Raw genomic sequence first — 15130 nt, forward strand, 5'->3', positions numbered from 1 at the left:
CTTAGTGATCTGTGCTTTTCTCACAATTGTGTATTTTCCATTTGAATCTCAGTTCCTGCCTTCCTGATCAAGGTCTTCATGCTTTTGTGTTCTTGCGTGGGTTTTCTCCAAGGACCCCTGCTCCCTCCCACAATCCAAAAACATGCTTGTTATTTATTGAAGACTTGAATTTGCTCATTGAGTGTGAATATTAGTTGGAATGGCTGTTCGTCTATATGTATATGTCCTATGATGGTAAATGGAGTTATACTTGTATAGTGTCTTTCCACCTTCCGAGCCCCCAAAGCACTTCACACTACATCCTCAGCCACCTACTGCTGACAGAGCAACATGGGGTTCAGTATCTGGCTCAAGGAGATACTTATACAGTTCATAATGGCAGAGAATCAAACCCACAACCTCTGGGTTGGGGATCGATTACTCTACCACTGAGCCACGTCACACCACCCCGATGGACTTTTGATTGAACAGTACCACACTCGTCTCTTTTTGACCTCCGGTTTTTAGGTACCGTAATTTTCGGACTATAAGAGGCTACTTTTTTTTCCCGCATTTTGAATCCTGCAGCTTATAGTCTAGTGCGGCTTATTTGTTGATTTATTTGGGTTGATAGGTAACACTTTCTTTGCCATAAGACAGTCACAATTATCACATGACACTATCATGAGCATTATTAATTATGTCACTAACTCCATTGATGTCCAGCTTGGATCTTTACATTCCATTCAAAAGTGAGATAATTTGCCGGATGAAACAAAATGACATATGTCATAAGTATTCATTAATGCTCATGGCAATGTCGTGTCATTATTATGGTGGGCTTATGACTGTCTTATGGCACTACTGTCAAATAAAGTGTTACCAAACACCATAACTAGCTATTAATGAAACAACAAGAAGAGTAACTGAAGATATAATTAGCACGGAATTTGAACTGTTGAATTGTTATTTACATCTGTAGCGCTGCAATGCATGTTAGGAGGCATGTTGGGCGACAAGGGAGCAGTGATGGCCAAATGAAGCTTCTTGAAGCAATGAAGCTTTGCAACCAATTGGTTCAAAGCGTCATGGTGGTTCATTTCATCTTATGACAGTCTTATGATGCCACTGTCAAATATAGTGTTACCGGTTGTATGTTTTGGTGTAAATATCCAATAATACAGTGTGGACAGCTGTGGTTTATGGTCCAGTACAGCTTGTCTATGAACAAATGCCATTTTTGTGTCAAATTTGATGGGTTGCGGCTTATAATCCGGTGCGCCTTATAGTCCGAAAATTACGGTAATCACCAAGTTCTTTAACCACACTTTTAAATCACTTGATCGAACGACAGGTTACTGTTGCTTGGCTTCTAGGGCTGTTTAGCTAAGATGATAAATTATTATTGCCCTCAACAGATATTGAATGTAACTGTAGGCCTAGAAGAATTTTGGTCATTTATTGTTATAATAATAATAATAATAATAATAATGATTTATGGCACAATGTAAAAGCCTGCATTAGATGAAATATTTATTTTAAAGTGCAAGGGAATTTGTGGATTAATTACAATGAATGATGGCATGGTTTTAGAATTTACTGTAGATAATGTTGACAAAAAACTTACATGATCTCTGGCTCGTTCTTCTCCACGAAAATCTGTGATGAACTGAAAAAAAACAAACATTTTTAATAAAACTAAAAAACAAGGCTGGTTAAAATCTTACTGGCAGATAGTTATAATTCTAAAATCAGTGTGATATTTTCAGCTCTATTTTTAAATCAAGCACAGATCTAATCTTGTGTGTTATGTAGTAAGGATGCGGTTTAGACCAAGGTTTCCTCACGACTATGCGCATGTGCTCTAGTGTATACCACAAATTTATTTTCATGCCAGTGCAGACCACACCTTGCCTGATTTGGTAGTTGGCAGACAGGTCTGCGCCAAGAAAGTCATACTGATACTGGGAGGGTGTGTTCTTGGGACAATTTTGTAGAAGGCACAGCTCCGCTGACGCGAGTTGGGCGTCAATGTTTTTCCATTCATAAATGTGTGAACAGTGTGTATCAAAACCTCTAAATATAAATACAGTAAATCAATTATTTCATGCATAACTTATATTTCAAAAACCAACCCTTTGCTTTGTCATCTCTTCCACAGCATCCATAAATATTGTGGGAAGTGACGTGGGGAAGAATGACAGGAGTTGATCTTTTTCTTAACACCCTGTAGTGTACCCAACGCAGAGAAGATGTAGCATTTGCAGCCACCACAAACAGTCACGGTTGCACCACTTCCCATCATGCATTTGGGCAGAACAGTTAAGTCGCTACAGTATCATTTACTGAAAGCTCAACAAATACACTAGATGGCAATATTTAGTCACAATATACAAACTCACATTTATCCTTTAAGAATTACAAGTCTATCTGTGGATCCCTTTCACTGAAAGAATGTTAATAAAGTTAATGCCATCTTGTGGATTTATTGTTATAATAAACAAATACAGTACTTAAGTACAGTATGTTGAATGTATATATCCGTCTTGTCTTATCTTTCCATTCCAACAATAATTTACAAAAAAATATGGCATATTTTAGAGATGGTTTGAATTGCGATTAATTACGATTAATTTTTAAGCTATGATTAACTCAAATAAAAAATTTAATCGTTTGACAGCCCTAGTTAAATGTACACCTTATGCCTAATATATACATAACACAATAAAACAGAATTGTTGTGGAACTCAAAATGTTAACTGTACAGTTATGGACTATGCACATTAAATCATTAGTAACATTAAATATTACACAATACACCAAAGTATATCAGTAGCCGTGCCCTTAAGTTTTCTGATAGTTTTCCCCTGACCTTTTTACTGCAATAATATAATGAAAACCTGAAATTATGGCTTTTAGTTTTGGCCACCCCAAGATTTTAAGTGGCCCCATCTGGCCACCCCTATGAAAAATTTCTGGAGGCGGCACTGTATAGCAGTGATGGCAAATGAGAAAAAAATGTATAAGATGGCAGAAGTCGGTTTGCCAAGTTAATTATGACCAATTAAGTTAACTCAATATTTATTTAACCTGGTAAGGCAATAAAACAAATTATTACATGCTGACCAGGCTGCAGACAGCATAGGAAAATAATGCAAAAAATATTTATTTGTAATGACTTCATTAATTCAAGTGAGAACGCATTAGAGCATAAAACCAGCTGATTACAACAATGAAACTAGTCGCAACAATGACACGCTTGTGCTCATAGTGGCAGCACAAACATCACTCCCAATAGGGGAAGGTGTAATTTGTATGATCCATTCTGTACCTGTTGATGGAAATATCCGAGAGGGGCTGCAGCAGGTCAGAGGAGCTGCAGAAGAGAAAAGCGACTTATAATCACAATGTGCTGCATTATGCATGACGAGAGCTGCAAAACAGTCACAGCTCCCGAACCAATATGATTACCTGTTTGGGGATGTGGTCCCTATCGAGTACGGATCAAATGGATCAGCCGAGCTGAAACACAATTTCACACTGATTTCACTCTCAATTGTCAGCACGACGCGTCTAGTGTCACATTGACTCTTAATGGAAAGATGTAATGTGGTATGAATGGTAAATAGAAACGGGGCTGGACTAGGGAGCAGAGCTCGAATTACAATGACGATCTTAACGTCTTTGAAAAATCAGCCAAATTATCAGTATTTCACTTTGTCCAAAAAAAAAAAAAAAAAAAAAAAAAAAAATACAGCCTCAACACATCAATGGCGTAGGTTTGGTCTCAATATTGGTAGGGAAGATATAACATCATAACCTGCATGGACACTTTTTCTTGGGGACGGGACCAAAGACCAAACAGATTGGGTGAATGAGGGTCAGGGCAGCATTTCTCATGAAATGATCAATGTAAAATAAATCTGTATTGACTTATACTAACTTTCACATGTATTGTTCAGATGATACACCTTTTCAAAAACTACTAAAGAAACCTTTTGAAAGCTTCCAGAATAAATGTCCAGATTTTATTAGAAAATTTAAATACCAATATTTGAACATAAATTACGTACACAATAAATACAAACTTGTTAATAATCTTTTAATATCCAGAAATGCAAAAACTAAAAATTTGCCACTCAACATTGTCTGTCTCAATAAAGAAATTAAATATGACTGGAAAAAACATCTTATTATAATATAATAACAAAAATAAACAAAAATGGAGCTTTCCTTCAGGTAAAACACTACTGCTTTTGTCAACAAGCACAGCCAAACAACAAAAAAATGAAAGCTCCTTTGTGCTGCTTTTTTGGGGAGAAGGGGGTAATCCTCAATTCACTACATTTTTCACAGTTTAATTACCGTTAACAGTACAGTCCCTGACAAAAGTCTTTTGTAGAAACAATTGCTAATAACCTGACTTTTAATTATTCAGTTGGTTTCAGAAATGGCTCATATGAAAGCTAAGACCCTCCCAAATGATGTTGAATGTACAAAAATATATTTGTTTCACTGAAAAAAGATTTATCATTTGATGAAGACATAAAGGTCAAATTTTGGCAAGACAAAAGTTTTGTCGCCTACAGAAAGTAGTGTGAAAATTGAACAAAAAATGTACTTCAAATACAAAAATATGTTACATAACATAAGCGAATTAAGTAGTGGTGCTGTGAGATTCAAATTTAATATTTTGTATTACTTCCATGGGCTTGAAGGACTGCATCCATGCACTTCGGCAAGGATTCATACAATTTATTGATGAAGTCAACAGGAACATCAAAGAAAGCAGTCTTGCATGCCTCCCAGAGGTCATCAACATTCTTAGGTTTCGTCTTCCATGCTTCCTCTTTCACCCTACCCATGTCTGGTGACTGGGCTCGCCAGTCCTGGAGAATCTTGATCTTCTTTCCCTTGAGAAACTTTGAGGTAGAGATTGAAGTATGCGATGTAGCACCATCCTGCTGCAGAATTGGTCCCTTTTTAATGGTTAGGAATGTAAGAGGCAGCTAAGATTTGTTGATATTTCAGACTATTTATGTTGCCTTCCACCCTGCAGATCTCTCGCACAGCCCCATACTGGAAGTAACCCTAGACCATGATTTTGCCACCACCAAACTTCACTGTTTTGTGGTAAAAGGTGGATTTTTCAGATGAATCTTCCATTGAATTACACCACAGTCGCCGCAAATATTGCAGGAGACCTACTAGAGCCCGCATGGATCCGAGATTCACTCAGAAAACAGTGAAGTTTGGTGGTGGCAAAATCATGGTCTGGGTTACATCCAGTATGGGGGTGTGCGAGAGATCTGCAGGGTGGAAGGCAACATAAATAGTCTGAAATATCAATAATTCTTAGCTGTCTCTTACATTCCTAACCATAAAAAGGGACAAATTCTGCAGCAGGATGGTGCTCCATCGCATACTTCAATCTCTACCTCAAAGTTCCTCAAGGCAAAGAAGATCAAGATCCTCCAGAACTGGCCAGCTCAGTCACCAGACATGGTTAGGATGAAAGAGGAAGCATGGAAGACGAAACCCAAGAATGTTGATGAACTCTGGGAGGCATGCAAGATTGCTTTTTTTGATGTTCCTGATGACTTTATCAATAAATTGTATGAATCCTTGCCGAACCGCATGGATGCAGTCCTTCAAGCCCATGGAAGTCATACAAAATATCAAATTTGGATCTCACAGTACCGCTACTTAATTCGCTTATGTTATGTAACATATTTTTGTATTTGAGGGTCTTAGCTTTCATGTGAGCCATTTCTGAAACCAATTGAATAATTAAAAGGCAGGTTATTAGCAATTGTTTATACAAAATGGATAAGCGACAAGACTTTTGTCAGGGACTGTAGAAAACACATACAGAAGGACACTTCTCTCTAAGCAGCTTCTTATTCGACTTTTGCAGGTTTGCAAATTTACAGTTTAATGGTATACTGACTCTGATGCAGCTCAGACTTTCAGTAGCAAACTTAGTGGTGTGTTCCCCACCTCGACCTTTTTACATTACCTGCAGTGGCTGCTGCTGGCCGAAAAAAAAAAAACTTCTAATATCCCTCTTCTTTGAAAGGGGTGGAAGAAGCGGCAGCATGTTGTTGACATGTTGTATTTCTATCGGGGCTGTGAGTGCATGGGACAATCAAACGTGCGTGGGGGGGGGTGGACTGTCACATTCAGCAATTGAAAATGAATATATGTAGGTCTGAACATAATGAAAATAATTCACTTAATAATGGTCAGGTCAATTCTGTCTCTACAACATACGAAAAGACCTAAAAAATCACCGATATAATTGAACTCATTATATAATGCAAATAAGGTTGCTTAAAAGTTGATGGGGACAATTTGAGCATCCTGAAAAGTTGCTAGTGTTACAGTATGTCCCTACCGTCCCTATGCAAACCTATGCCCTTGATGGTAAAAGTAGTTTAAACTACCTGAACTCAGTCACTGTGGTGGTCACACGTGAGCTCAAGGGGTCATGCTCCTTGCTGTGTGGGTAACGGCAAGACAGAGATTTAAGGAGTTAGGGAATGCATGAATGATGATCAGGGAAAAGAGGGCAGGCAAAGAAAGGTAAGTGTGGTTTTTCTCATTCACTATTTATATTATCGGCACTGACAGACATATGAGGGTTATTCCAGAATTGGAGAATTCTTTGCGTCCCACCATTCAAATTTTAAATAATCCACATACAAAATGCTAAAACATGCAGTTTCTTAGTCAATTGACTAATCCTGTAAAACTAAGGGAAAAAGACCTGATTTTTTTTTTTATATACCGGAAAACTTACATTTCGGGAAGGTGGGGGGTTATTATTTGTTTAGTTGCTATCTCTTGTTACCCTGGGTGGTTGGGAACAATTGTTTAAATAAACATATATAAAATATTAATTATTATTCGTAGATACATGCATTACCATTATTTTTTAAATCATAGTAGAAAGAAGAAATCTGGACTTGACATCAACTAAAGAATTTCCAAAGGAATGGGCAGATCTCATTTATTTCAGCTTCTGTTTTTCATATTTTTCTGAAATAGTTAGCCTTGATTAAATTTCTTACTACATTATCCAACACTTTTATTATATGGTCAGAAAAAGATAATTCGTTTTTTTGGGGGGGGGGGGCTGTCAAACGATTAAAATTTTTAATCGAGTTAATCACAGTTTGAAAATTAATTAATCGTAATAAATCGCAATTCAAACCATCTATAAAATATGCCATATTTTTCTGTAAATTATTGTTGGGATGGAAAGATAAGACACAAGACGGATATATACATTCAACATACTGTACATAAGTACTGTATTTGTTTATTATAACAATAAATCAACAAGATGGCATTAACATTATTAACATTCTGTTAAAGCGATCCATGGATAGAAAGACTTGTAGTTCTTAAAAGATAAATGTTAGTACAAGTTATAGAAATTTTATATTAAAACCCCTCTTAATGTTTTCGTTTTAATAAAATTTATAAAATTTTCAAACAAAAACTAAACTAGTAGCTCGCCATTGTTGATGTCAATAATTACACAATGCTCGTGGATGGTGGTGAAACACATAAAATCAGTCGCACCCAAGCGCCAGCAGAGGGCGAAAAAACAAAAAAAACATAAGTAACAAATGGACATGACACTGTCATTTTAATCTGTTTGAGCGGGGCATGTGCGTTAATTGCGTCAAATGTTTTAACGTGATTAATTAAAAAAATTAATTACCGCCCGTTAACGCGATAATTTTGACAGCCCTAGTTTTTTAAAATTGTTTTCTTTACTTGACTTACTCACGCATCAGTAGGTTTGATTTCTTGGTCAACAATACCAGCTAGCTAAACAGCTTGCTTCTACTCCTGAGAAAAGCTAACATTAGTTGATTAGATGCCAAATAGTGTAAACAACAGATGAAACATGACATAAAAATGTATCCATTAATCTGTAAACTGAGTTTATCAAGCTTTTGTTACATGTTGATGCAGAAAATCAGAAAAATAAGGCCAATTTTTCAAAAATTTTGCTGCCAAAATGTCCTCCAATTATGGAATGACCCATAAGTATTTGATTAGCCTGCAAACCAGAATATATAGATGTGAGCGTGTACCATACCTGTTCTCAATAATGGTTACAGTTTCGGTGGTGATAGTGCCAGTCTCTGTGCTGCTGATGGAAAAAGAAAGATATACGGATTAAATTACAAGTTATCAGAGCTGAAAACATTTTCGACAAGGAAGTATGTACTTTGATTGCATCTAACTTTGGATTGTTTTCAATCTAACTGGGTGTATCTGAGGATGGTGGAGACAAACAAAGACCACATCACTTCATCAGAACAGAACAGTCTCTTCTATTTCCAGTCAAGCAGATAAGATGTCACACTCTTTTTCAAAGTATCATCTTCAAGAAACTTTTTCAATGAATTTGTATCTCACATTAAGCAGTACTGGAACACTGAAAACTTGACTGATTTAACCCACCACTCATCTAACTCATTGGCTGCCATTGACGGTGTTAGACATCTAATTCATTATAATCGGGAGAGGTTTGCAGCAAATGATCTGGGTAGGTTGAGTGCTGACTATCATGTATGTTAACCCCTGAGAAAGGGGCTCATTGTCACTTCCAGTTTACCTATGCATGATTGACTGTGCCCTGCAATTTAAATACTATGAAATTTGCCATTTGAAAAAAAGAAATCAACTTTAAAATGTTATTGGTGGCCAGCCTTAACCCTAACCAGTGTATTTCTGTTTTTATTCACATTTTAATCGTATCATTTTGTTTTAACATTTTTAATATATAAGTGCATTTACAGTTGTGGTCAAAAGTTTACATGCACTTGTGAAGAACATAATGTCATGGCTCTCATGAGTTTCCAGTTATTTCTACCACTCTGATTTTTCTCCGATAGAGTGATTGGAACAGATACTTCTTTGTCACAAAAAAACATTCATGAAGTTTGGTTCTTTTATGACTTTATTATGGGTTAACAGAAAAAGTGATCAAATCTGCTGGGTCAAAAATATACATACAAGGATCTGAAAAAGCGAATCATTGACTTGAACAAGTCAGGAAAGTCACTTGGAGCCATTTCAAAGCAGCTGCAGGTCCCAAGAGCAACAGTGCAAACAATTGTTTGTAAGTATAAAGTGCATGGCACTGTTTTGTCACTGCCACGATCAGGAAGAAAACGCAAGCTATCACCTGCTGCTGAGAGAAAATTGGTCAGGAGGGTGAAGATTCAACCGAGAATCACCAAAAAGCAGATCTGCCAAGAATTAGAAGCTGCTGGAACACAGGTGTTAGTGTCCACAGTCAAGCGTGTTTTGCATCTCCATGGACTGAGAGGCTGCCATGCAAGAAGGAAGCCCTTGCTCCAAAAGCGGCACCTTAAGGCTCGACTGAAGTTTGCTGCCGATCACATGGACAAAGATAAGACCTTCTGGAGGAAAGTTCTGTGGTCAGACGAAACAAAAATCGAGCTGTTTGGCCACAATGCCCAGCAATATGTTTGGAGGAGAAAAGGTGAGGCCTTTAACCCCAAGTACACCATGCCTACCGTCAAGCACGGAGGTGGTATTATTATGCTGTGGGGCTGTTTTGCTGCCAATGGAACTGGTGCTTTACAGAGAGTAAATGGGATGATGAAGAAGAAGGATTACCTTCAAATTCTTCAAGATAACCTAACATCATCAGCCCGAAGATTGGGTCTTGGGCACAGTTGGGTGTTCCAACAGGACAATGACCCCAAACACACATCAAAAGTGGTAATGGAATGGCTAAATCAGGCTAGAATTAAGGTTTTCGAATGGCCTTCCCAAAGTCCTGACTTAAACCCCATTGAGAACTTGTGGACAATGCTGAAGAAACAAGTCCATGTCAGAAAGCCATCAAATTTAACTGAACTGCATCAATTCTGTCAAGAGGAGCGGTCAATGATTCAACCAGAAGCTTGTGGATGGCTACCAAAAGCGCCTAATTGAAGTGAAAATGGCCAAGGGACATGTTACCAAATATTAGCGCTGCTGGATGTATACTTTTGACCCAGCAGATTTGATCCCTTTTTTCAGTTCACCCATAATAAAGTCATAAAAGAACCATTCATTCATTCATCCATTTTCCATGCCGCTTTTCCTCACGAGGGTCGCGGCATAAAAGAACCAAACTTCATGAATGTTTTTTGTGACAAAGAAGTATAAGTTCCAATCACTCTATCAGAGAAAAATCAGAGTCGTAGAAATAACTGGAAACTCAAGACAGCCATGACATTATGTTCTTCAGAAGTGTATGTAAACTTTTGACCACAACTGTATCTGTTAAAACAGTATATAAACAACATAATAAATACAATAACGGATAATAATTCAGGAAAAAAATATCAAAGTGTGGCCTGCATGACCCAAAATGTGACGTCTGGGGTTAATTATTTTTTTAATTATTTACCAAAAATTCTCACTCTCCCATTAAAGGGCTACAAAGTCAGTTGCTATGCTGGAGCCAGGGGCAGAACGTAGGGGAGTGCAACCCCACCTGGACCCACGCCTATAAGGGGCCTGGTTTGCGGGTGTAATATGGGCATGGTTGGGAAAAGAGTAGGGCCAAACAGAGCTGTAATATAGTGTTTAAGTGTTAAAATATCTCTGCCAGCCACTTGGCCGGTTGTCTGAAGGGGCCTGCAAAAAAATTTCCACTTGCTCTCCCCGTTCCACTCGGGGGGGTCCCGTTTATGCTTATCGCACCTGGGCTCTGTTCACATTTGTTTTGCCACTGGCTGGAGCACTGTACGGAATTTTCAAGATGTATAATTCAGTCAAACATCTTTCTATGGCTCCAGCATACTACTATTTTTCAATATAAAATATAGGAAGGAGGATAGGTTCAAGAAAAAATAGCTAATGAGTGAACTTGTGAAATGTTTATGGCTGAGAAGTATTGACGGTAATTCTGACTTTACAACTTTGTTGCGTAGGTTAGTGATCGATTTCATTGAATTTTGACTTATAAATCCTAACACAGTAGGAATAAAACTTTTTAAACACAAGAAAGTTGTGACCAGTGTTGTTTTCGTCATCGATGACTATAACAAAAATATTTCGTCAACAAACAAATTTTTCATGACGATGAGAAGATAACGAGCTAAAAACGTGTTTTGGGAGACTAAAACAAAACAAATGCCAGTTTTTCGTCCAATGCGATACGAAAATGTGCAATAGTTTGCGTCACGTGTTCACATTGTTTGACGTTTGTGTTTAGTTAGCCTGCATCGTAGCAGTGTCTGGTTTGTCACTTACTGTACGTGACATCCTGAACACACACCCTCCTCCTCCTGACTCACCATGCAGTGCATTTGTTTTCTTATCTTGGCCAGAGTGAATATGCAATGTTGCTTGAGCCTTTAAAGGTCTGTGCTGGGTGATCGTCACACGCGAAATGTAACTCATAGCGTTAGCATAGCATTTGCGTTCTTATTAGGATAATGCTAACAGCGAGCATCCTTTTCAACTCTAGGACAACTTTTGTTTACATACGGTTCGTAGCGACCAGTGGCCTATACTACGAAGCCGGTTTTCTGGCTTAGCAGGGTAACTTCGAGAGTAACTTTATCACGTGCGACGTAAGTTCGCGGCTATGCGAGACTACGAAAGGTGGATATGTTGGAACCGAGAAGTGTTGCCATGGCAACACACGCCACACGCCAAACCTGGTCGTGTCAGAGTTAGATCTTGCTCAACATCATGATTCCAATTAACCACGCTCTATTTAAACAGCACTCCTCCGCGGACGTGTCCTCCTGACAATGACAGCGTACTTGGACGACCCATACGACATTGGCGCGCGGATTGTGAGGGGCTCTCTCCGGAGGGCACGGGTATTTCGGGACCGCCAGAATCCGCTGGCGTACCCGGAAGATGTTCTCCACGAAAGATATAGATTTTCAGCTGAGGGAATTCTTTACCTGTGCCATCTGATCTAGGCAGACGTCACTAATGTAACCCGCCGAGTCAGGCCCTCACAACCGCGCAGATTGTGTGTGCCTGTCCGTGCGCTCTTTCGCCAGGGACAATATATGTATTCCATCGGTGATGCTGAATATCTGCGTAAGAACACTGTATGCCGTGCGATTCGGAGTGGGGTATGGAAACGCTTCAAATTGATGCATTTATGATAATCATAGAAATATGTAGACTATTTAAACATTGAGAAAACTTGCGTTTTTTTCTGCCAACTCGAGGAGATTAAATTAAATGTCAAATCCACTGATAGGACAGACGCACAAATATAAAAGATATAAATGTTTATTGAATATGCATCTTACAGTCTTGTTTAACTGTGAAAAATCGTTACAAAAGACGGGCTTTTATTTACGCATGGCATCCCCGCATTTCCTTCTTCTCCTGAGTCCTCACAAATATGACATTTTTTTGGGGGGGGGGGGGGGGGGGGGGGATTGTCGGGCTCGGGCCTGCAAATCAAGTTTATTGATCGGACTCGGCTCGGGTCGGGCTGGATTTTTTAGGCCCAAACTAAAAAAAAGAACATACATATTCGTACAGTCAAGGGGACTAAACATACAATCATCCTGTTTCGTGTGGTGATGCGTGACAATTATTTCTTACTGTTAATGTCCCAAATCTTATTTTATTGTCCTGACAGCAGGCTTTATTTCTTTTCATGGACATAAGTAAACTGGCATATTGACGCATTCACAAATCACACGATCTGTAAATTCGCTGTCAACAGACCCGTTGCGCTCTACTTGCCGAAGCGGTGTTGGATTTCGCGGTGAGGGTGGATTTTAATTCCTCATAATTCCGCATGATCATCGCGCATTCCTCCTCCGTGAAGTAAGGTGCCCGTGCCGTCGTCACAAGTAGTGTTTGACTCTGGTCACCGCCCCCTTTTATGTGAACGCGCAGTAACTCTGACTGGGTTGACACAGGTTCGACTAATCAACCTCATAATCAGCGTCGTAGCACCGATTGACCACAAACTAGACAACCAGGTTTTGTCAACTCCAGTTACCCGATGCTAAACTGGATTACTTCTGGGGAGGTTGAACTCGGTTCGTAGTATAGGCCACAGGTGGGTGAAATTAATTGAAAATAATGTAATATTTTTCTGCTGAGTGTGTATTATCACCAAGTTGGCGTTGTCCTTGTATACGCTACAATATGTGCTAGTCTGTCAGTGTTCGTTCGAAATAGTTGGAAACAGTGTTGTTTTTGGCAGCCATTTTAATTTCGTTTTAGTCTTTTTAACGAAAATACTTATTAGTCTTAGTCATATTTTAGTCATTTCAAAATGTTTTGGTCTTCGTCTAGTTTCAGCCAACGAAAACTCAAGACAAATTTCGTCTAGTTTTAGTCGACAATTCTCAAAATGTTTTCGTCTATAAATTTCAAAACTTTTAGTCCATGAATAAATAAATAAATAATTCCAACAATTTCGAATGAACATTACAGACAAGCACATAACAGTAGAGCCGACAAGGACATCACCGTTTTCATGATGATAATTAACACTCAGCAGGAAGACAGAACATTATTTGCAATTAACTAAACTCATCTGGACGCCACGAACTGTATGTAAAATGTTTCCCAAGAGTTTGAGAAGACACTGAGTTACCGCGCTAAATGCTAATACTAAGGCAAACGCTATGCTAACACTACAAGTTAGTGTAGTGTGTAATGATCACTCAGCACAGACCTTTAAAGGCTATAGCAACATAGCATATCTAGCCAAGATAAGAAAGCAGAACTTTCAAAGCAGCACCTGACACATGTTTCACAAAATGAGTCTGGAATGGGTTCGCGTTCTAACTACACACACAATAATAAAATGCGACACATTGTGAATTTATGACAGAAATTATGGCAAATTTTAATCTCGTTCTCGTGTCGTCAGACGCCAACTGGCATCCATCTTGTTATGCCTTAGTCTTCCAAAACACGTTTTCAGCGCGTCATCGTGACGTCATCATCATGAAAAAAATTGTTAGTTGACAAAATATTTTCGTTATCGTTGACGAAAACATACTTTGGAAACCTTTACTTATTTTTGGAGTCAATTTTTATAATTTTACAGACGAAAACATTTTCAGTAAACGTTGACTAAAACTATGGATGAAATTAGTCTTGGGATTTCATCAACAGAAAATAGACGAAGACAAATACATTTTGACATGACTAAAATATGACAAAAACTAATAAGTATTATCGTCCAAAAGACAGACCAAAATTGAAAGGGCTGCCAAAAACAAAACACTTTTTGTGACCGGTGTTACGTTGTTACTAACAGCGTTATTTTTTTCAGTAGTGCGTAATCTATTTAATTACTTTTCTCTTCTTGGCAAAAGGCGTGCATAACTATGCGTTACTACGTTGGTTGAATGACGCGAGAAAAGTCAGACACGGACTCACGGAGACGAGAGAGCAGAGCAGGAGTGGGGAGAAGGGAAGGAAATTGTCACGCCGTTGTAAACGCGATGATAGGTGGCCCCAATAATATCAGACTGTAGCAGATAGCCTACAAACTACGCTCACATGATGCTACGGTACGATATAGAACTAGATACGAAATGACAGACATAGTAGCGATAACATATGTATAGAAACCTAGATGCGAAATGATAGACTCGCCGGCGTTGGTAAACAGCCGTCATCTTAAAGCAGTAGACTTCTCAGGAAGACTCTGTTGTAGACAACCTCCCTAGCGAACCTATGTAACTTTTTATCTAAAATACTCCTAAATCTGCAAAATCTTGTCTTGAATTATCTTTAAACGATAAAACAGTTTTAGAACTTTCACATGTCGAAAGTAGACAGAAGAGAACTAATGCAATACCGGGGCAATTTTAACAACTTTAACGGTTGATTCAAAACATTAAATGACTTCCAAAACATAGCGAAGATTACCAAGTTTTTTTTTTTTTTCTGTTCGATTGGGGAAAAAAAAAAACATGAAAGGTAACACCAGTTACTTTTCCAAGTAACTAATTACTCTTACATTCAGGTAACTGAGTTACTAACTCAATTACTTTTTGGGAGAAGTAATTTGTAACTGTAATTAATTAGTTTTTTAAAGTAAGATTAACAACACTGCTTGTGACAGTATTTTATCAAGATGTTCCACAGAGCCATTTAT

The 15130-nt window shown here is 38.3% G+C and overlaps 1 protein-coding gene across 2 annotated transcripts in view; it reads right to left on the reverse strand.

Annotated features, from left to right (window-relative positions):
• The window catches only part of znf185 (zinc finger protein 185 with LIM domain), a 61714-nt gene that overhangs the window by 22344 nt on the left and 24240 nt on the right, over window positions 1-15130 (reverse strand). Inside the window, exons 17-21 of one of the 2 annotated variants that reach the window (XM_057850624.1) lie at window positions 8096-8146; window positions 6426-6479; window positions 3451-3501; window positions 3311-3355; window positions 1607-1648 (exon numbers count right to left, since the gene is read on the reverse strand). In XM_057850624.1, the coding sequence (XP_057706607.1) occupies window positions 1607-1648; window positions 3311-3355; window positions 3451-3501; window positions 6426-6479; window positions 8096-8146 (243 nt within the window). Of the gene's footprint in view, window positions 1-1606; window positions 1649-3310; window positions 3356-3450; window positions 3502-6425; window positions 6480-8095; window positions 8150-15130 lie in introns of both variants that reach the window. The other variant, XM_057850622.1, reaches the window with a different exon arrangement.

The sequence above is a fragment of the Corythoichthys intestinalis genome, chromosome 11, assembly GCF_030265065.1.
Source record: "Corythoichthys intestinalis isolate RoL2023-P3 chromosome 11, ASM3026506v1, whole genome shotgun sequence".
Classification (NCBI taxonomy): Eukaryota; Metazoa; Chordata; class Actinopteri; order Syngnathiformes; family Syngnathidae; genus Corythoichthys; species Corythoichthys intestinalis.